This window comes from Delphinapterus leucas, chromosome 1 (assembly GCF_059928025.1).
Source record: "Delphinapterus leucas isolate spDelLeu-1000000601 "Yukka" chromosome 1, BTC_Dleu_Yukka2, whole genome shotgun sequence".
NCBI lineage: Eukaryota > Metazoa > Chordata > Mammalia > Artiodactyla > Monodontidae > Delphinapterus > Delphinapterus leucas.
The window spans coordinates 49,258,175-49,279,672 of record NC_143129.1 but is presented as its reverse complement, the minus strand read 5'-3'; the positions used below and the strand labels follow the sequence as shown (position 1 = coordinate 49,279,672).

General features: G+C 37.7%; 1 protein-coding gene across 4 annotated transcripts in view; it reads right to left on the bottom strand.

Moving 5' to 3' along the window:
* Positions 1–21,498, bottom strand: part of KCNK2 (potassium two pore domain channel subfamily K member 2) — a 243,837-nt gene that overhangs the window by 119,975 nt on the left and 102,364 nt on the right. For all 4 annotated transcript variants that reach the window (XM_089909755.1, XM_089909759.1, XM_022593281.2 and 1 more), the window contains exon 3: positions 7,792–7,909. In XM_089909755.1, the coding sequence (XP_089765881.1) occupies positions 7,792–7,909 (118 nt within the window). The remainder of the gene's footprint in view (positions 1–7,791; positions 7,910–21,498) is intronic.

Below are 21,498 nucleotides of genomic sequence, written 5' to 3'. Positions count from 1 at the left end.
CATTAATTGAATGATCCTTCATTTTTCTATGTTTTAGATGAAGTCTCATTTGTTGTATATTAAATCACCTAATTCTTATTCAAAAAAACAAAGAACAAAAAACAGAGTTTTCATTAAGTTATCTACAGGTACCACTGAAATTACTTATTAAAACCTGCACTCTTTAAACTATGATTTATTCCATACCCTTTCTTTCTTTTTCCTTCTCTTGCTGCTTGCCTTTGGAAATGTCACTCTTTGTTAGCATCTCCAGTAAGGGAAACTTAAGCTTAAAGAGGAGAGGTACAACCCATCAACCAAATTTGCCCATGTTTACTGTTTTTGCTTTAAAAATAAAGTTAGAAGGGGAAGAAGTTTAAGATTAGTAATTAACATGCATTTTTTGATGACCTGTGACTTTCAAAAGTTCATAATATCAATATTTTCCCCAGTGGTACTTTAGAACCAAGAGATGGCTGCATGGAATTCCTTTGTGTTTAGAATTAGTCATTATCTGCATCGTACCTTATGTGCATACAAACCACAATACTTACACACGGACCTAATTTGGCACAGGTACTACTTTTGTAAATACCATGTTATTTTTACAGTACCACATAAATAACAATGCCAATTTTCCAAGAGTAAGACTGCACAAGTCTAGATTTTTTTTTTTAAAGGATTGGGAAGAAAACAAATATGTAGCATAATTACTAGCTTAAAGTAGACAGGCCCAGACAAATGTTATTACGTTTCTTCCCTATCAAATGCAATACTTGAGACAATTACAAAAGTATTTTTCTGATCATCATCTCACCTAGTTTTAATCACATTCCGAGCAATATTTGCGTATCTAGCGGTCAATCAGATGCTCTATAAAATCTATAATCTATGGCAAACGTGCTGCATTTCATATAGTGGTTGGGAAGGGGGAAATGACAAGATTAAAAATAGATTCTGTATTTATTCAGGGCATGAACTTCATGACAATTCTTTGCTTCCAATTTTGGGGTAATTTCATGATCACATCATTTGACAGTGACTGATTTCCCGAAGATTAAAAATATGTTATCGCAAACTTTTCAAAAGTAGGCAAAAATATATAAAAGTATATTTTGTTACAGAATACAAGCAGTTCCTGCCTTGAACACACCCAACATGTGGATGACTACCATTGCAGATACCATAGCCAGCCCTCCTCTCACCGGCACTTCTGGTTCTTTTTATATCTATACTTTCTTGCTCTGCGTTCTACTACCAAATAATAACAATAATAATAAAAACACCGCCTCACTCCTGGGAAGATTACATCCTTAATGCTCCTAAATCCCTTTCCAACTAGCACAGGATTCTGAGTACTAGATGCTCTGAATTAAACCTCTTTGTGCTGATTAACATATATACGTAATGAGAAAAGATTTGGAGTCTATAATACTATTTATGCAATAATTCTGCTTTACTGCCTATCAAATATAATTTTGCACTCTGCAATCTTAACTACCGTTCAGAAGGCATTCTCTCTGAAGAATAAATGCATTTTAACTTAGAAGATAAACCTATGTGAAGGTTCTGAATGGTAGGAATTGATGTTAATATCCTGGGATAGGTTTTATTTTCATTAATTTTAGTGGATGGGAAGAGAAACAGAGCATCAAAGACCCAAAACAATTTCTTAATTTCAACTTCTGTATTTCAACTGCACAACACCAGAAGTACAGATTTTGGAAAAAGAATTATCTACTTTAACAAACTGGCATAAAGAAAAATGCAATGAGATTGTGGAGTCAGAGCTGGAAGTCACCTTGCAAGATTACCTGCCTTTTAAGCTGCCTGAAGGAAGCTCAATGTTTCCAAAATCCAATATGCGGTTCTCAGAGAACAGCCAAGAGGCTAGTGAAATGCCATAGAATTATGAGTCTACCAAATTAATAAGATAGCACCCAACACCCAACGCTGCAATGACATCATCCCCTGGGAAAATGCTGTCAAATTCTACACCACTGCTTCAAGTCTGTTCATTTCCAAGTTCAGACAGTGGTTTCACGAGATTACAAAATTGAACAAAAAAGATCTTACACCTTTTCCCTCATCTTTTAAGTTATAGCTTTTTTACCAACAGAAGGGTCCTAGACTCTCTGCTGAAGATATGCATAGGCTTTACAGTTTTCAATATAGTCTTGGCATTTCCAAAACTGACCTCTTCTTTTTATCTGGAACTGTTTGTTGAAACTAACTTTTTTCCCTGTTTTTTTCTAATCTTTCTTTAATTTCTCCCCTGTTTTCTAATGCATAATTAAGCATTATGCTAAACAGGTAAAATAAGAGTTGGCAGAAAATCTGTGACCATTGTCGTAACAGCTTCAGCAATTCAATAATTCAATCTAGGTAAAAGGAAACTGAAAGTCCCAGTGGCTGATTCAAAATACAGAAAAACTAAACATAGAAACTATATACCTGAACCCAATCTCTATAACTCAAGGAGTGGAAAACAAGAGTGCTTTGTAAATACGAGAAATGTTACTCCAAGGAAATGTTTTCCATAAGACCTAACATGATGCTTTGGGATCTTAAAGTTGCTGTAGACCACAGTGGTGTCTTGTTATTTGCATTCTGACACTCAGAGATCAGGATGATTCAGTGACAAGCTTGGGCAAATCCGGTCCCTGGCATTCCGATTTACTTTCCACTGGGGAAAACTTTATTATATTTTAATGCCTTCAGGGAATAAAATCACCTTACATCTTATTCTAATCTTTAAATTGACCTCAAAATAGAATACAGTTTTCCATTACATCATTTTTGCCAACTGCCTTTCCTAGAGTTTAAGTGATTTCTTATTAGCTTTAAAATAAAATTTAAAACACTAACCCTGCCCCCACGCATGGCCCCATTCTCAGAGATAAGTGTATCTCCATCCATAAACTCTCTTTTTAAGATCATGCATCCGTCCACTTTTCATTCTCCTCATGGCCACCTCCATAGTTCAAGTCAACATCTTCTCCCATATGGAGTAATAAAATAACCTTCTCATTCGCCTTCCTGCTTTCCCTTTTGCCCTCTGAACAGCAGCCTGAGTCACATCAGGACTCCCTTCTGCTTAAATCTTTCGGTGGCTTCTCACTGAATTGAGGATATTGTCATGACCTACCAAGTCCTACATTCGCTGGCCCCTGTTCATCTTGCTAACCTCGCTTCTTCTTTGCCATGCTGTGCCCTCTGCCTGAACTCATCTTTGCACTCTTCTTTCCCTGGCTGATTTCTTTTCATCCTTTAGGCTTCCGCTTAACTGTCACCTGCTCTGAGAGCTCTTGAATCAGTCTGCTTTAGAGCACCTGCCACTCCCTGCTCTGGCTCCACTACCTACTCTTGATCAGGTACATGAACTTCTTGTAGAGCATTTACTGCCGTTGATAATGGTCTTGTTTTTAAGTGCACTGACTGATTGTTGGGTCTCCTCAACCCCAATGTGAGCTCCGGAGGGAGCCTGTCCACCTTGTCTTTCTAGTCTGTCTGAATTAAAGAATAAACCAACAAATAAAAACTGAGGTGGGAAAACGACTAAAATGAAGCTTCCTAATATAACACCATGTATAACATCTTGGCCATTTTTTTAAACTCCTTTTTCTTCACAGCATCAACTAGGACTGCTTATGAACTACCAGCCTGCTGCCTAGATATTCATTTCATTTCAATAGTCAACATTTAGATGCCTCTCTCTTTGTTGTATTAGTCACCAAGGCCTGTTGATTCCCGCATCTAATTATTTCAACCTTTTGTCCTAATCTCATCTTTCAACATCAACTCCAATCCTCCCAGTCAATACTCTCACTCCCCTTCTGTGGATCACAGAAATGGTCTCCTAACTGTTCCCTCACCGTCAGTCTCCACGTATCCTCTTCCTGACAGATGCATCTTCTAATGTCACTTTTAACCTGTCACTTCGCTTTCCAAAAAAATCCATGTTCTCAGTACAGTAGGTCCAAAATTCTCAAAAACCAAATTATATTCAACTGTATTCTTCCCATGTGAATCAGTCAATAATATTTCCCATTACTCCTCTAAACAATTCCTCTGATCTACTCAAATACTTACTTTTCTGTCCTTGAGATAAGTCAGGCTCATTCTCCCTTGGTGTTTTTGCTTAGCTATCTCACAGACAGGGAGGCTTTTTCCCCTCCATCAATCTAAACCGAAACATTTTCTTCAAAGCACAGTTCAAATCCAACTTCTCTAATTAAGCTTTTCCTCCCCGTTCCAGCTCACAAGTTCTTTCCTTTTTCTCAATTCTTATAGCACTGAAACCACTGTTCCATGTAATATTTGATTATACAAGACCTATTTTTGTTATTATTCCATTATTTCCTAATTGTAAATTTTATCTCCCAAATTTGATTGCAAACAAGGATTGTGTTTTTATTTCCTTTTATACTCCCAGCAGTGGCAAAAGTAGCATAGATCCAATAGGAGCTACTACGTTGACTTAATGATTTACATGGTTCTAAAGATGAATCCCTTCAACTACAAACAACAATTTTAGATGACCTGTAACTCCTAAATAGACCATATTCTCTCTTACCCCTAATCTTTCCCACATGAACTCCTGATGCCTGGAATGCTCCCATTCTACCTTTATTCATCTGGGAAATTCCTAATTCTTTTTCCAATCTCAAATAGGACATTTATCAAGGAAAGGGAAGTATTCCTTGCTCCCTTTTTACTTACCCACCTACCCCAGTATCTATGTACAGTGTCACTCCTATACATTCCCACTGAATGCTCTTAAGCCATAGCACCTGGCATGCTATATTGTAAATGAGTATCTGCCCACAGGCCTCCCTGACTGGTCTGTGTGCCACCCAGGCTCAAGTAATTTATCTTTTATCCTTATAGTAGCAGACTGATCATATTTTATTATTTTTTGAATAAGTAAATGAACAAACAAAAAAGTTAGTAACGAAGCCTGTTTAAAGAGCTAAGAATTTAGTGTAATGTTATCAATTTAGTGTTATGTAATTTCCAACGAGGTACAGTTCATATCATTTAGAATCCCCATTTGTTTTTAATTCCAAAAATAATTATTAAGCACCCACTATGTGTCAGGCACTGGGGATACAGAAAAGACTCAAACACATAAAAATCCCAGAACTTGCATCTTATTAGGTGCGATAAGCAGTGGGGTATGGTGTTTGCTCTGAATGAGCTGGAATCCAGAGAATATTTCTGAGCAGAAGGTTTCTTTCTACATGGATGCTGGCACTGAGATGATGCTGGCTTGGACCAAAATGGTGGCAGTTTGAATGGTGAGCAGTAGTTAAATTATAGATCTACTTTAAAGGCAGAGCCAACAGGACTCACTGATGAACTGGAAGCAAGGAATAAGAGAAAAAGAATAGTCAGGAATGGATGTTAGTCTGTGCAACTGTGAAATGGAATTTGTGAAGGGCTTGGAAGGGTATGATTTTGAAAACAGTGTGTAGATATATGAAGAGATTCTCTAAAATTAGTTCTTAAATTTTAATATTCTATTTTGTATAACTGAACTTCTCTTGGGCATATTTCTAATGAATAATAAGGGTCACTTTGGCTTCTCAGACAAATTGTTAACACTGAGTAGAAAAATCTGGGACAGTTCAGCCAATGCAGCTCCATGAAGCACTGCCTGTATCAGGCACCCTACAAGAGCAACTGCAACTTTTTCTCCCAGACTGTCTCAAGTTCTATTTTTTAAACAACTAATACAGTGTAGCTTAGTGCTAGAGGTTACAATTTCTATGATTTCTATAAACCACTTCAAAGATCATACAATTATTATCATTAACAATATTAATAATTACACTTTGAATTTTATTAAATAATGACTTGGATATCTCTCAAATGGAGACTTATGAAAGAGGCCAAAATTTTTACCTTGCCCTAGACCATAATCTAGTCCAAGGTCTGAGGAGATGGCCTTGACCTAGAAGTAGAAGACCATGGAGTAAATGTCGGTGACCTAGAATGACTTAATCCACCTAAGACTGAGATAGAACAGTAAGAGATTTGGGCTGTCAGGCAGCTACCTAAACAACCTAAATAATCAGCTACTGTGCTTAATGGCTATAATTTGGGGGTAAGGCTGGTAATAATGGTTTATTTTTTTCATGTGTTAAAGTATATGTCTGCAAAACTTACTGAATTTTGGATTCAAAAAATGAGACTGTTTATAAACACAGGATGCAACACTAAGTCTGTATAATGACTAAGTCTCTTGGAGAATAATTTAGTGGTGGTCATGATGAGTTATAACGTGGACATTTGAGTTTTCATTGGGCAGAAACAAACCATTCTCACTCAGTCTGTGAGCTTTTTTTTCCTTCCAGACTCTAAGTAGTTTACACAATAAACAGTTATTTCCATAGTAGAAATGGCCAAGATGTCTAAGCTCCAAAGTTAACCTGTTATTATGGTTAAATATCAAGGTTGCCATTCTTCCAGATTTTCGCAGCCACACAACTTTTGACCTAGCTGATGGAGATGTAAGAGTAAACATAGCTCTTTGACTTCTTAACAAAGGCAAAAATCAACATGCTAAGGTATTTATTTCACTGGCAAGTGTTCCAGCACAAAGAGGCATTACAGTGGATTCACATAATGACAGGACACTACAAATTCCTCTCAAAGGAAAATTCTAAGCAAGAGTTCATCCATAAATTGTCCATGTTCACTTATTTAGGACTTGGATATAAGGTACTCATTTGAAAACTGTATACACTTCATAATCTATCAATGACATCGAAGAATAAAATTAAAACTTTCAGAATCGTAATTCACACACCCAAATCAGAGGTCAAGCCCATGAGAGGAAATCTCATCACAAGCATGTGTGGAAGGGGAGAATTCCCTTTGCACACATACTTTGTTCATAATTGTGATGAGTCAATTTCCTTCTCTTTATTGAAAATTATGCTTTAAACCCACCTCCTTCCATGAAACAAGCAGCTGTAATTCCTCCCAATCCTCACGGCATGGCAAGCATGGCTTTCACTATGGGGTCTGCATTTATATCCTCTGGATATTTCTTGGGCACTGAAGGACTAACTAACAGAAGAGAAGTCATCTACTTGTACCCATTCTGCTGCCTAGTGGGTGCTGAGTGGATGCACAGTCAATCCCCAAAAAAGAGACCATGTTCCACTGTGACCCTTTTTAGCAGTATGACATACAACACGATTAAAAGATAAAAGGTCAAGGGCTTAAACTTTCATTTTTTTGTAATCTTAATATTTCAGTGTTAATTTTTTATACATTTGTGTTATTAGAAAACCATAATGCATGAAAAAGGCCTGAAATAATCATAATAGACAAGTATATAAGAATAGGAACAATCTGTTCAAATGTAGAGTTAAATTTTACAAGTTGAAGAATGTGATATCAAATAAGAACTTCATGAAAAGAATGTCAAAATTGTACTCAACTCGTTTCTTTCTGTACTAAAGAATCAAAGATGCAGGAAAATTTTAAACTACTTGTCCCCCCCAAAAAAATCACCATTTCAAGCTATTTCCTGATGTTCTTATCCTTTAGTCAAATGACTCAAATGAACTGCTCTCGAGTTTCATATGGATTTTAAACAACTCAGTATTCTGAAACAATAACTCATTTCCATCATTCCTTTGTTCAAACCTTTAAACTCTCTTTTCAAAATCAATTTACTGAAATCTAGTTTTCTACCTTAAGTAGACCATTTTGACCAACTGTAAAAAAAATTCAAACAAGTGAATTTTAGCTCACAAGCTGTACCAAAATTAAAAAACAAAATAAGTTGTCTCCTACCTATGGTTGTAATAACAGTGCCAGCAAAGAAGAAGGAACTTCCCAAATCCCAGTGACTGATTTGATTGGAGGTGTTTCCTAAAGGTATAATCCCTGCATTTATTGCTGCCACTATTTGCTGCAAGTTTAAAAAGAAATTTATCAGTGCACATGAATCACATGGAGGCATCAAACAGTATATATTCCACCCCAGACGACCAATTAGACAAAGAGCATCAATTCTGAGGTTTGCTTTTCCATTTAAAGTATACAATATAGGTTAAAACTTTACACTAGAGAATTCAATACATTAAATTATAAGAAAACTATATTTGATATCGAATGAATGAATCTGCATAAAGCTTATCACATTGTGTTATGATATGCATTCATATCATCATCCAGTACCATATTTAGCAACTTATTTGAATTAACAACTAAATATAGCAATAATTTTTAGGAAGCACCACAGAGTTAAAATATCAGATTGCAAACTACAATTTAAATACTGTATAATAGCTTCATCAGAAAAACGAGTATTTCCAAAGTGCTAGTCATTTTGAATGGTAAGCATAGGTATCCAAGCCTGGGTTGTGTACAGCAGTAGAGAGTATAATATCAGTAAGGTCCAACGAAACAGGCTAAAATGACAAGGAACAGACAACAGCACTTCATCATCAAGCTTGAGTCGGTTCATTTATATCGAGAGTCTTAGAATCTCTACAGAGTTTTAAAAATTCTATGACAATGAGTATCATCAATGACCTGTAGATGACAGTCAACAATATTCATATAGGAACACTAGAATCTGGATGCTGCTTTGAGTAGTACTGGGAGACAGACAGCAAGATGAGATTATAATCCCTTCTCAATCATCAGATGTTAGGGAGGGAAGAGGGAGCTCCAGAAACACAAACATAGAAGAGAATAAGTTAGGAGAAAATGTGTAGTAAAAGAGAGACATATCGATGGTGGCAAAAGACATTTCTGTTGGAAATACAGTTTTTAAATCTTTATCACTTCATTTCCAGATTTTAAAATTGGAAGGACCTTCATTTGATAGGCAAGGAAATGAAAGACCAAGAAAGGTAAAGTGACTTGTTTAAAGTTATCTAGTTTATTAGCAAATGGACAAAAACTACACTGTGAAAATGGAGGCACTCTCTGAAGTTAATGACACGTAAATGACATGTAAGTTAACGACAGCAACTATCTGAAGTTACTGTCAGATGTAAAAGAACAGGTAATCCGGAGCTGAAATGCAATATAAAATCTGTTGTCTGACTCGTCTTAAACTCTAAATTGAAACTTCAATAGTTAATTGAATTGTAATGTTTTTATTTACTTTAACAATGATATATATTCAATATTTTAAAAACTTAGGAAAATACAGCAAGGCATAGAGAGGATAATAAAAATTTTTCATAATTCCAGAATTCAGAGACAACCACTGTTAATGTATTAAGGTATCTACTCCTGGCATTCTGCTACACATTTTACATAACTGGATTTATGAACCATATGAAATGTATTCTCTATTTTTATTTAATCTTATTCTATATGCGGTTTTCCTTGTCATTACCATATTTACTTAATCGTTGCCCAATATGTAGACATAAATGCTGTTCTAAAATTTGTCTTATTATAATAAGTGCTGCTATGAACACATTTGCATATAAATATTTTTTCATTTCTGAATATCTTTGTGGGAGAGATTGCTAGAAATAAATTTGCCACATTGAAGATTACATTTTAAAGCACTTGATGTATAGTAGCGAGGAGCTATCCAAGAAGGTTGTTACAGTTCATAGTTGCCCCCCAGCAATTTACAAATGCTTAGCAATACTATTACCTCTGATATTAATGTCTTATCTTTACTGAACTGATAAGAATTGTTTACATTTACGTATCCTTTAGTGAGTGAAGTTGAACACTAATGTTTCCTTTATCATATATTAAATGCACACGAATACGCATATATACACATATATGCACAACACACAATGAAGCTGGTTTTGAGACAACTGATTATCTGACTCTCTACTGTAAATATAATATCAGATAAGGCAGGTCTCCCTGATTATCCTTCTTTGAAAAATGTTTTTTTGCAGTTACTAACCTATTATTCTTGCATAAAATTAGGAATCATGTAGTTAAATTTTATAGGAATTTTCATTTTCACAGGTTTAATATATTTCTGTTGTTTGGATATATGTGAAATCTATAAATTAATTAAGAAAAATGAGCAATATTATAATAGTGAAACTTCCCATCAAAGAACATGGTGTGAATCTCCATTTACTGAGTCTCCTTTCATATTCTGAAATAGACCATTTTTTGTTATACTCCACATAGGACTGTAAGGTTATTTTTAGATATTTTACTTTTTTTCCATTTTATATTATAACTGGTTATTGCCGTTGTATACACAAGTATATATTGCCCATTCTTTGAGCCAGCAACTTTCAAACTTTTTTATCTCAGAACCGCTTTACGGTCTCAAAAATTATTGTAGACATCAAGGAGCATTGGAATGTGAGTTATAACTATTGATATTTATATTGTTGAATTTCTAACTTTCAAAATGTTTTGATTAATTCATGTAAAAATTACAATAAGCCCATTATATGGTAAAATAAGTTAACATACTTTTATGAAAAATAATTATGTTTTCCGAGGCAAAGATTTAGTGAGAAGAGAGGCATTGTTTTAGAATTTTATAAATCTCTTAAATGCCAGGCTTAAAAGAAAACAGATTCTAATATATGCTTCTGCAACCAATCTGGAAAACAGTATGGCGAGTCCTCAAAAAATTAAACACAGAACTACCATACAATCCAGCAACTCCCCTTCTTGGTATTTATCCAAATAACATGAAAAACATTAATTCAAAAGATATGTACCCCTATGTTCAGAGCGACATTATTTACAATAGCCAAGACATGGAAGCAACCTAAGGATCCATCAATAGATGGATACATATATAATGGAATATTGCTCAGCCATCAAAAAGAATGAAATCTTGCCATTTGTAACATGAATGGACCTAAAGGGTATTATGTTAAGTGAAATACATCAGACAGAAAAAGACAAAAACCATATGATTTCACTTATATATGAAGTCTAAAAAACAAAACAAACAAAGCAAAACATAAACTCATAGATACAGAGAACAAACTAGTGGTTGTCAGAGGGGAAAGGGCAGGCAGCTGGGTGAAATAAATAAAGGAGATTAAGAGTACAAACTTCCTCATCAAATAAACAAGTCACAGGAATGTGATACATGGCAAAAGGAATATAGTCAATAACACTGTAATAATTTTGTATGGTACAGAAGGTTACTAGGTTTATCATGACGATTATTCTGTAATGTATTTAAATGTTGAATCACTATGTTGTATACCTGAAAATAACATAATACTGTATGTCAACTGTACTTTAATTAAAATGTATATTTTATAGACATTTCTTCAACACATTCATTTATTCAAAAAATATTTATCAATTTTTATGGTGCTAGACAACGGGAAAACAACAGATAAGTGAAAACATGGGTGGTATAGATGAGAAAAGATAAGGCATGTCTTTAGAGTCCACCCAATTAAGTAAAATTATTTTATTTAGTAGAAGCAAGCTAATTCCTCCAACAACTGACCTAATAGCCTCCATAGCTAGCATCATCATTTATAGCCTATCCTTTTGCTTGTCAGTGATGAGGTTCAGCATTATCCAGACATTTGGATAAGTTCCACAAATTATTTAAACCCGAAAGAAGCAAATGTAGACTTAGAGACAGTAATGTCTGGCAATGTGTGGGTTGTAAACAGTTATCACAGAGCTGTGATTATTGCAACAGAGGCTTGAGATGGAACCAGGAAAATGTCAAATCACTATGAGAATGAGTGTACCGTGAGGTCCTTTCTCTGGAAGATTCTTGTAAATTTCTATTTTTAAAGAGGATTATTTATCTATCTATCTATCTATTTATTTGGCTGTGTTGGGTCTTTGTTGCTGTGTGCAGGTTTTTCTCTAGTTGCGGAGAGCGGGGGCTACTCTCCATTGTGGTGGGCGGGCTTCTCATTGCGGTGGCTTCTCTTGTTGTGGAGCACGGGCTCTAGGCACACAGGCTTCAGTAGTTGAGGCACGTGGGCTCAGTAGTTGTGGCTCACGGGCTCTAGAGCACAGGCTCAGTAGTTGTGGCACACGGGCTTAGTTGCTCCGCGGCATGTGGGATCTTCCTGGACCAGGGCTTGAACCTGTGTCCCATGCATTGGCAAGCGGATTCTTAACCACTGCATCACCAGGGAAGCCCTATTTTATATTTTTGTACGAGGTCCCCTGGTCAACATCCACAGGAAATTGGATGCCCTTGACAAGTGCACTGACAGATCTAAGAGTCCCTACAATTTCAACGTCAATTCAGGCCATCAGAGCACTTTAAAAATGTCTTCATGAGAACTGTTTCTGTATGTGCCATATTATGTGATTAAAGTAACAATCACTTCATCTGTAATAAAAATTCACTTTTCCACTAACTGTAACTTTTGTGGACAATCAAGTCATGTTCACAATTTATGAATAAGTTGAATTTTTTAGGTTAGGGTAAAGAGAATGTGGGATTCTAGGCATTTAATCCCGAAGTACTGATTAAGGGAGGACTTCCAAATTTAACATACAATAGAAATAGTACAAAATACCCTTGATTGGATTCACACTCAATTTTTGCTTTTCAGTTAATTGAGAATCATAGAATGTGCATTAAGGAAAGGCAATTGCACACACGATTCTAGTCAAGAATAGGAGCTTAAACTTAAGAAACAGAGCTCTGAGAGGCTTATAGTCCTAGAGAGGATAAAGGATAAATTACTCATAAAAGTAATCATAAAAAATCTTGGGTTTTCATGACAATGATGCCTTTAGAATCAAAGTTCACTGAGTTCTAATGTGAATTTCTGTATTCTTGAATTGTAAGAAGTTTCTGTCTCAGTGTCATCTGGTGTTTTGGAGCTATATCGAGCTTTAACACCAAACAACAAGACACACTTATTTGTAATTGTAAGAGACTAGTATACCCTTGGAACTCAAGGCAATCAATGACAATCATGAAAATGTTCCTGTGTGTCCAATGCCTAGGGACAACTTTAGCATGTGTTATAAAGTACTTGACTAGCTATTTTTTCATTGAAGGAAAAGATATTATAAAGTAAGTAACCCCAGGGAAGGCCTGAAGAATATATTATTTTCAGTGTAGGTCATATTGTGGATCTTAAAATACAAGTTCTGATTTCACGGTTTTTTTTCCCTTTGCTCAGATGCTCAGATGTTCATGTTCACCAGAACAATACAGACTGTTCTGAATGCCTTCCATGAATTCCTCCTCGTTAACATCATAACCAAGATTTCATTAAAATATGCTATCATACCTATAATCCTAAAAGTAGGGTCACATTAATAATTCGAAAATTTTAAGTGATATAAGAATTCTAAACTGCAGGTACAAGGCACTGGCATCTAACTGGGCTACATCAAAGACGTATGTGTAACTGGTTCAATGACAACTTCTTTTAACTGGATATTTAAGACTGATCTCATTTCTTCTCCTCTGAAAAAGGACCTTATTTCAAATAACTTGATATAGTAGCTAAATCCAATTATAATTATACTGATACCTGTATAATTATACAGTTCCTCAAAGGGGAACAAGTATTCTCTTGCCAAATTTCTGTAAGACACAATTTTGTATCTTTTTTGGTCACTATGTCCTTGTGGAAGAACTAATTTCATCCTGAGTGGAGGCTAGCCTTTAGGAAAGAAGTCAAATCACACATTCACAACACTGCATCTGACCATTTCAACCATATAAACAAGACTATCTTGACTTGAAGAATGCATAATAAGGAAAGCAAAATAATGATGCTCTTATTGGCAAATGACTTTGGGGGAAGATGTTATGTAGGTATCATTGCTATTTATTGTTACACCACAAAAAATCATCATCAACCATCAATAATATGCAGCAATGTTTGAGGACCGTTGCTAAAGGCTGCAGGATCCTTATGCATCTTTGCCTTAACCTTCTGGCTATGCAGCAACATCATGATTACTTAATGCCAGATGATGTGAACTGCTCTGAACAGCGCTGCTAATAAAACCAGAGAGTATTTCAAGATGGCCCTTACTCTTACAGGCTCAGAATTCAAATACAGCACTGGGAGATCCTAGGCAACCTCGATTGGCATATTTGAATCATGAGTAGTCACATTTGTTTATCCATTTCCTAGGTGCTTTTCAGAAAATCTTTATTAGCCGAACATATTTGTCTTAAATGTTATTTATAGACATCTTTTGCATAAGAAGCTTCTCTTCTAATGTCAGTGACATATTGTAGTCCTAATCACTGGGGCTGCTTCTTGGGCCATTATACATATTAAATTAAGTTCAGCCAAGAAGTAGCATTATAGGGCCTCATTGCAAACTTACATACAAAGGCAACCCATAACATCCTTTGTACCACTGAGAAAAAATCCCCAGAAAACAAAACCATCTTCTTCACATTTGTGTCCTTTCTTGGTATTCTGGAGACTAAAGCAGTGCCATAGGCTTCCTTGCATGAGATAATATTTCTGTCAAATATTTCCATCAGAGTATCAACTGGGACTGTTGACAATCTAACGAGGAAGCAAACAACTTCCTAAAAACCATACCACATTAGCATACTGCCCCACAAAAATATTCCAGTAGCAGCTCTCAGCTAATGATAATACTGGTTGAACCATGTAAAATAGCCAATATCCAAGCACTTTTTGGCCTATAAAATAGCAACTCCATAGTAGCATACAAGAGAATGGTATTCATGTTTTCATTAACACTAAAAACATGCTAACTTTCACTGAGTGTAACACTTATTACTGCAGAATTAAAGTTAATACGAGGAGGACCTTCAAGATGGCGGAGGAGTAAGACGTGGAGATCAATCTCCTCCCAACAAATACATCAAAAAATACATCTGCATGGGGAACAACTCCTACAGAACACCTACTGAACGCTGGCAGAACACCTCAGACTTCCTAAAAGGCAAGAAACTCCCCACGTACCTTGGTAGGGCAAAAGAAAAAAGAAAAAACAGGGACAAAAGAATAGGGATGGGGGCTTCCCTGGAGGCGCAGTGGTTGAGAGTCTGCCTGCCGATGCAGGGGACACGGGTTCGTGCCCCGGTCCGGGAAGATCCCACATGCCGCGGAGCGGCTAGGCCCGTGAGCCATGGCCACTGAGACTGCGCGTCTGGAGCCTGTGCTCCGCAACGGGAGAGGCCACAACAGTGAGAGGCCCGCGTACCGCAAAATAAAAAAAATAATAGGGATGGGACCTGCACCTCTGGGAGGGAGCTGTGAAGGAGGAAAAGTTTCCACATGCTAGGAAGCCCCTTCACTGGCGGAGACGGGCGGTGGCGGGCGGAAACTTCAGAGCCACGGAGGAGAGCGCAACAACAGGGGTGCAGAGGGCAAAGCAGAGAGATTCCCGCAGAGAGGATCGGTGCCAACCAGCATTCACCAGCCTGAGAGGCCTGTCTGCTCACCAGCTGGGGGCTGGGAGGTGAGGCTCAGGCTTTGGAGATCCGAGCCCAGGGAGAGGACTGGGTTTGGCTGGGTGAACACAGCCTGAAGGGGGCTAGTGCGCCACAGCTAGCCAGGAGGCCAGGAAAAAGTCTGGACATGCCTAAGAGGCAAGAGACCATTGTTTTGGGGTGCATGAAGAGTGGGGATTCAGAGCACTGCCTAAATGAGCTCCAGAGACAGGCGCGAGCCGCAGCTATCAGTGCAGACACCAGAGACGGGCATGAGACGCTAAGGCTGCTGCTGCAGCCACCAAGAAGCCTGTGTGCAAGCACAGGTCACTATCCACACCTCCCCTCCTGGGAGCCTGTGCAGCCCACCCCTGCCAGGGTCCCGTGATCCAGGGACAACTTCCCCGGGAAAACACATGGCAGACCTCAGGTTGTTGCAACGTCACGCTGGCCTCTGTGGCCGCAGGCTCACCCTGCATTCCCTACCCCTCCCTTCCCCCAACCTGAGTGAGCCAGAGTCCCCTAATAAGCTGCGCCTTAAACCCCCTCCTTTCTGGGCGAAGAACAGATGCCACAGGGCGATCTACATGCAGAGGCGTGGCCAAATCCAAAGCTGAACCCCAGGAGATGTACAAACAAAGAAGACAAAGGGAAATTTCTCTTTGCAGCCTCAGGAGCAGTGGATTAAATCTCCACAATCAACTTGATGTTCCCTGCACCTGTGGAATACCTGAAGAGACAACGAATCATGCCAAAATTGCTGCGGTGGACTTTGGGAGCAACTGTAGACTTGGGGTTTGCTGTATGTGACTGACTACTTTCGATTTTTGTATTAATCTTAGTATAGATTGTTTTGTTTTTCGTTTTGTTTCGTTTTTGTTTGTTTGTTTTTGTGGTACACGGGCCTCTCACTGTTGTGGCCTCTACCGTCACGGAGCACAGGCTCTGGACGCACAGGGTCAGCGGCCATGGCTCACGGGCCCAGCCACTCCACGGCATGTGGGATCCTCCCGGACCAGGGCACCAACCCGTGTCCCCAGCATCGGCAGGCAGACTCTCAACCACTGTGCCACCAGGCTTTTAGTGCTTCTTATCATTGGTGTATTTGCCTGTTGGTTTAGTTGCTCTCTTCTGTTTTTTTTAATTACTTTTACATTTTTTTATTTAAATGATTTTTTTAATATTTAAATAACTTTATTCACCTAATTTTATTTTATATATTTATCTTTCTTTCTTTTTCTCCATTTTCTCCTGAGCTGTGTAGCCACACATTCTTTTCAAGTGCACATGGAACATTCCACAGGAGGGTTCACACACTAGGCCACAAAACAAGCCTTGGTATATTTAAGAAAACTGAAATTATACCAAGTATCTTTTCTGACTACAATGCTATGAGACTAGATATCAATTACAGGAAAAAAACTGTAAAAAATACAAACACATGGAGGCTAAACAATACACTACTAAATAACCAAGAGATCACTGAAGAAATCAAAGAGGAAATCAAAAAATACCTAGAAACAAATGACAGTGAAAACACGATGACCCAAAACCTATGGGATGCAGGAAAAGCAGTTCTAAGAGGGAACTTTATAGCAATACAATCATACCTCAAGAAACAAGAAACATTGCAAAAAAACAATCGAAATTTACATCTCAAGCAATTAGACAAAGAAGAACAAAAAAACCCCAAAGTTAGCAGAAGAAATCATAAAGATAAGATCAGAAATAAATGCAAAAGAAAGGAAGGAAATGATAGCAAAGATCAATAATGCTAAAAGCTGGTTCTATGAGAAGAAAAACAAAATTGATAGACCATTAGCCAGACTCACCAAGAAAAAAAAGAAGACTCAAATCAACAGAATGAGAAATGAAAAAGAAGTAACAACTGACACTGCAGAAATACAAACGCTCAAGAGAGATTACTACAAGCAACTATATGCCAATAAAATGGACAACCTGGAAGAAACAGACAAATTCTTAGAAAAGCACAACCTTCTGAGACTGAGCCAGGAAGAAATAGAAAATATAAACAGACCAATCACAAGCACTGAAATTGAGACTGTGATCAAAAATCTTCCAGCAAACAAAAGCCCAGGACCAGATGGTTTCACAGGTGAATTCTATCGAACATTTAGAGAAGAGCTAACACCTATCCTTCTCAAACTCTTTCAAAATATAGCAGAGAGAGGAACACTCCCAAACTCATTCTACAAGGCCACCATCACCCTGATACAAAAACCAGACAAAGATGTCACAAGGAAAGAAAACTTCAGGCCAATATCACTGATGAACATAGATGCAAAAATCCTCAACAAAATACTAGCAAACAGAATCCAAAAGCATATTAAAAGGATCATACACCATGATCAAGTGGGGTTTATCCCAGGAATGCAAGGATTCTTCAATATATGCAAATCAATCAATGTGATACACCATATTAACAAACTGAAGGATAAACATCATATGATCATCTTAATAGATGTAGAAAAAGCTTTCGACAAAATTCAACACCCATTTATCATAAAAACCCTCCAGAAAGCAGGCACAGAGGAAACTTACCTCAACATAATAAAGGCCATATATGACAAACCCACAGCCAACATCGTTCTCAATGGTGAAAAACTGAAACCATTTCCTCTAAGATCAGGAACAAGACAAGGTTGTCCACTCTCATCGCTATTATTCAACATAATTTTGGAAGTTTTAGGCACAGCAATCAGAGAAGAAAAAGAAATAAAAGGAACACAAATTGGAAAAGAAGAAATAAAGCTGTCACTGTTTGCAGATGACATGATACCGTACAAGGAGAATCCTAAAGATGCTACCAGAAAACTATTTGAGCTAATCAATGAAGTTGGTAAAGCAGCAGGGAACAAAATTAATGCACAGAAATCTCCTGCATTCCTATACACTAATGATGAAAAATCTGAAAGAGAAATTAAGGAAACACTCCCATTTACCATTGCAACAAAAAAGAATAAAATACCTAGGCTTAAACCGACATAAGGAGACAAAAGACTTCTATGCAGAAAACTATAAGACACTGATGAAAGAAATTAAAGATGATACAAACAGATGGAGAGATATACCATGTTCTTGGATTGGAAGAATCAATATTGTGAAAATGACTATACTACCCAATGCAATCTACAGATTCAGTGCATTGTGAAAATGACTATACTACCCAATGCAATCTACAGATTCAGTGCAATCCCTATCAAACTACCAACAGCATTTTTCACAAAACTAGAACAAAAATTTTCCAACTTCTATGCAAACACAAAAGACCCCAAATACCAAAGCAATCTTGAGAAAGAAGAACGGAGCTGGAGGAATTAGACTTCCTATTCCTCCAGCTCCCTGACTTCAGACTATACTACAAAGCTACAGAAAACAAAACAGTATGGTACTGGCACAAAAAACAGAAATATAGACCAATGGATAGAAAGCCCAGAGATAAAGCCACACACATATGGTCACCTCATCTTTGATAAAGGAGGCAAGAATATACAATGGAGAAAAGGCAGCCTCTTCAATAAGTGGTGCTGGGAAAACTGGACAGCTTCATGTAAAAGAATGAAATTAGAACACTCCCTAACACCATACACAAAAATAAACTCAAAATGGATTAAAGACCTAAATGTAAGGCCAGGCACTATAAAACTCTTAAGAGGAAAACATAGGCAGAGCACTCTATGACATAAATCACAGCAAGGGGCTTCCCTGGTGGCACAGTGGTTGAGAGTTCACGTGCCGATGCAGGGGACATGGGTTCGTGCCCCCGTCCTGGAGGATTCCACGTGCCGCGGAGTGGCTGGGCCCGTGAGCCATGATTGCTGAGCCTGTGCATCCGGAGCCTGTGCTCTACAACGGGAGAGGCCAAAACAGTGAGAGGCCAGTGTACCACAAAAAAAATAAAAATAAAAAAATCACAGCAAGATAATTTTTGACCCACCTCCTGGAGAAAAGGAAATAAAAAAAAAAATAAACAAATAGGACCTAATGAAACTTAAAAGCTTTTGCACAGGAAAGGAAACCATAAGCAAGACAAAAAGACAACCCTCAGAATGGGAGAAAATATTTGCGAATGAAGCAACTGACAAGGGATTAATCTCCAAAATTTACAAGCAGCTCAGGCAGCTCAATATCAAAAATAAAACCAAACAACCGGGGCTTTCCTGGTGGCGCAGTGATTGGGATTCCACCTGCCAATGTGGGGAACACAGGTTCGTGCCCTGGTCCGGGAGGATCCTGCATGCCGCAGAGCAGCTGGGCTCGTGAGCCATGGCCGCTGGGCCTGCGCGTCCGGAGCCTGTACTCCGCAGCAGGAGAGGCCACAACAGTGAAAGGCCCGCATACCGCAAAGGAAAAAAAAAAAACCCAATCCACAAATGGGCAGAAGACCTAAACAGACATTTCTCCAAAGAAGATATACAGATTGCCAACAAACACATGAAAGAATGCTCAACATCATTAATTATTAGAGAAATGCAAATCAAAACTACAATGAGGTATCGCCTCACACTGATCAGAATGGCCATCATCAAAAAATCTACAAACAACAAATGCTGGAGAGGGTGTGGAGAAAAGGGAACCCTCTTGCACTGTTGGTGGGAATGTAAATTGATACAGCCACTATGGAGAACAGTATGGAGGTTCCTTAAAAGACTAAAAATAGAACTAACAGCAATCCCACTACTGGGCATATACCCTCAGAAAACCATAACTCAAAAAGAGTCATGTACCAAAATGTTCATTGCAGCTCTATTCACAATAGCCAGGACATGGAAGCAACCTAAGTGTCCATCAACAGATGAATGGATAAAGACGATGTGGCACATATATACAATGGAATATTACTCAGCCTTAAAAAAAATGAAATTGAGTTATTTGTAGTGAGGTGGATGGACATAGAGTCTGTCATACAGAGTGAAGTCAGAAAGAGAAAAACAAATGCCGTATGCTAACACATGTATATAGAATCTAAAAAAAAAATAAAACAACAGTTCTGAAGAACCTAGGGGCAAGAGAGGAGTAAAGACACAGATGTAACGAATGGACTTGAGGACACGGGGAGGGGCAAGAGTAAGCTGGGACGAAGTGAGAGAGTGGTGGACATATATGCACTACCAAATGTAAAATAGATAGCTAGTGGGAAGCAGCCACATAGCACAGGGAGATCAGCTCTGTGCTTCGTGACCACCTAGAGGGGTGGGATAGGGAGGGTGGGAGGGAGACGCAAGAGGGAGGGGATATGGGGATATATGTATACATATAGCTGATTTACTTTGTTATACAGCAGAAACTAACACAACATTGTAAAGAGATTATACTCCAATAAAGATGTTAAAAAGTATAATAAAATTTAAAAAATAAAGTTAATGCCCATAAGCCCGAAACTGTTTATAGCAAATTAATCTCCTATTGTCTTGCTTACGGTGAAGGACATATATGTGTTAGTTTAAGTAAAACCCTGCATGGTTGAGATTGCTTTTGTGAGAAAACACGGACTAACCACTGCATCCTTATTGGAAATTCAAGTTATGTCCAACATTTGCACGTATCTCAGAAATCAAGGGCTATTATCTACTATTTAAGATGATTACATTTGGTAGAAGTAAATTTGTATATTCATCATTTGATATCCGATATTTCATACATTCTAGCCTCCTGTTTGATAAATGAACTTAGTTTTTCAGAAATTCTATAGTTATACAGAGATGGCATTTTTTTTGGTTATTTTTTTTTTTTTGTCTAGGAAAATTAGAGGCAGCTACATAAATCCAAAATAGAAAAATAAATCCCCAAATTTTATTCCACAATTAAATGAACTGTAATAAGTATTGACAAAGGTCATATTTCTAAATCTAACATCAATAATCTTTTCCTTTTTAAAAGATATATTTCTGGGCTTCCCTAGTGGCACAATGGTTGAGAGTCCACCTGCCGATGCAGGGAACCACGGGTTCGTGCCCCGGTCCGGGAAGATCTCGCATGCCGCGGAGCAGCTAGGCCCGTGAGCCATGGCCCCTGAGCCTGCGCGTCCGGAGCCTGTGCTCCGCAACGGGAGAGGCCACAACTGTGAGAGGCCCAAAAAAAAAAAGATATATTTCTGATTTCATGTGTAGAAAAGTGATGGAGCAGTATATTTGCATATTTTA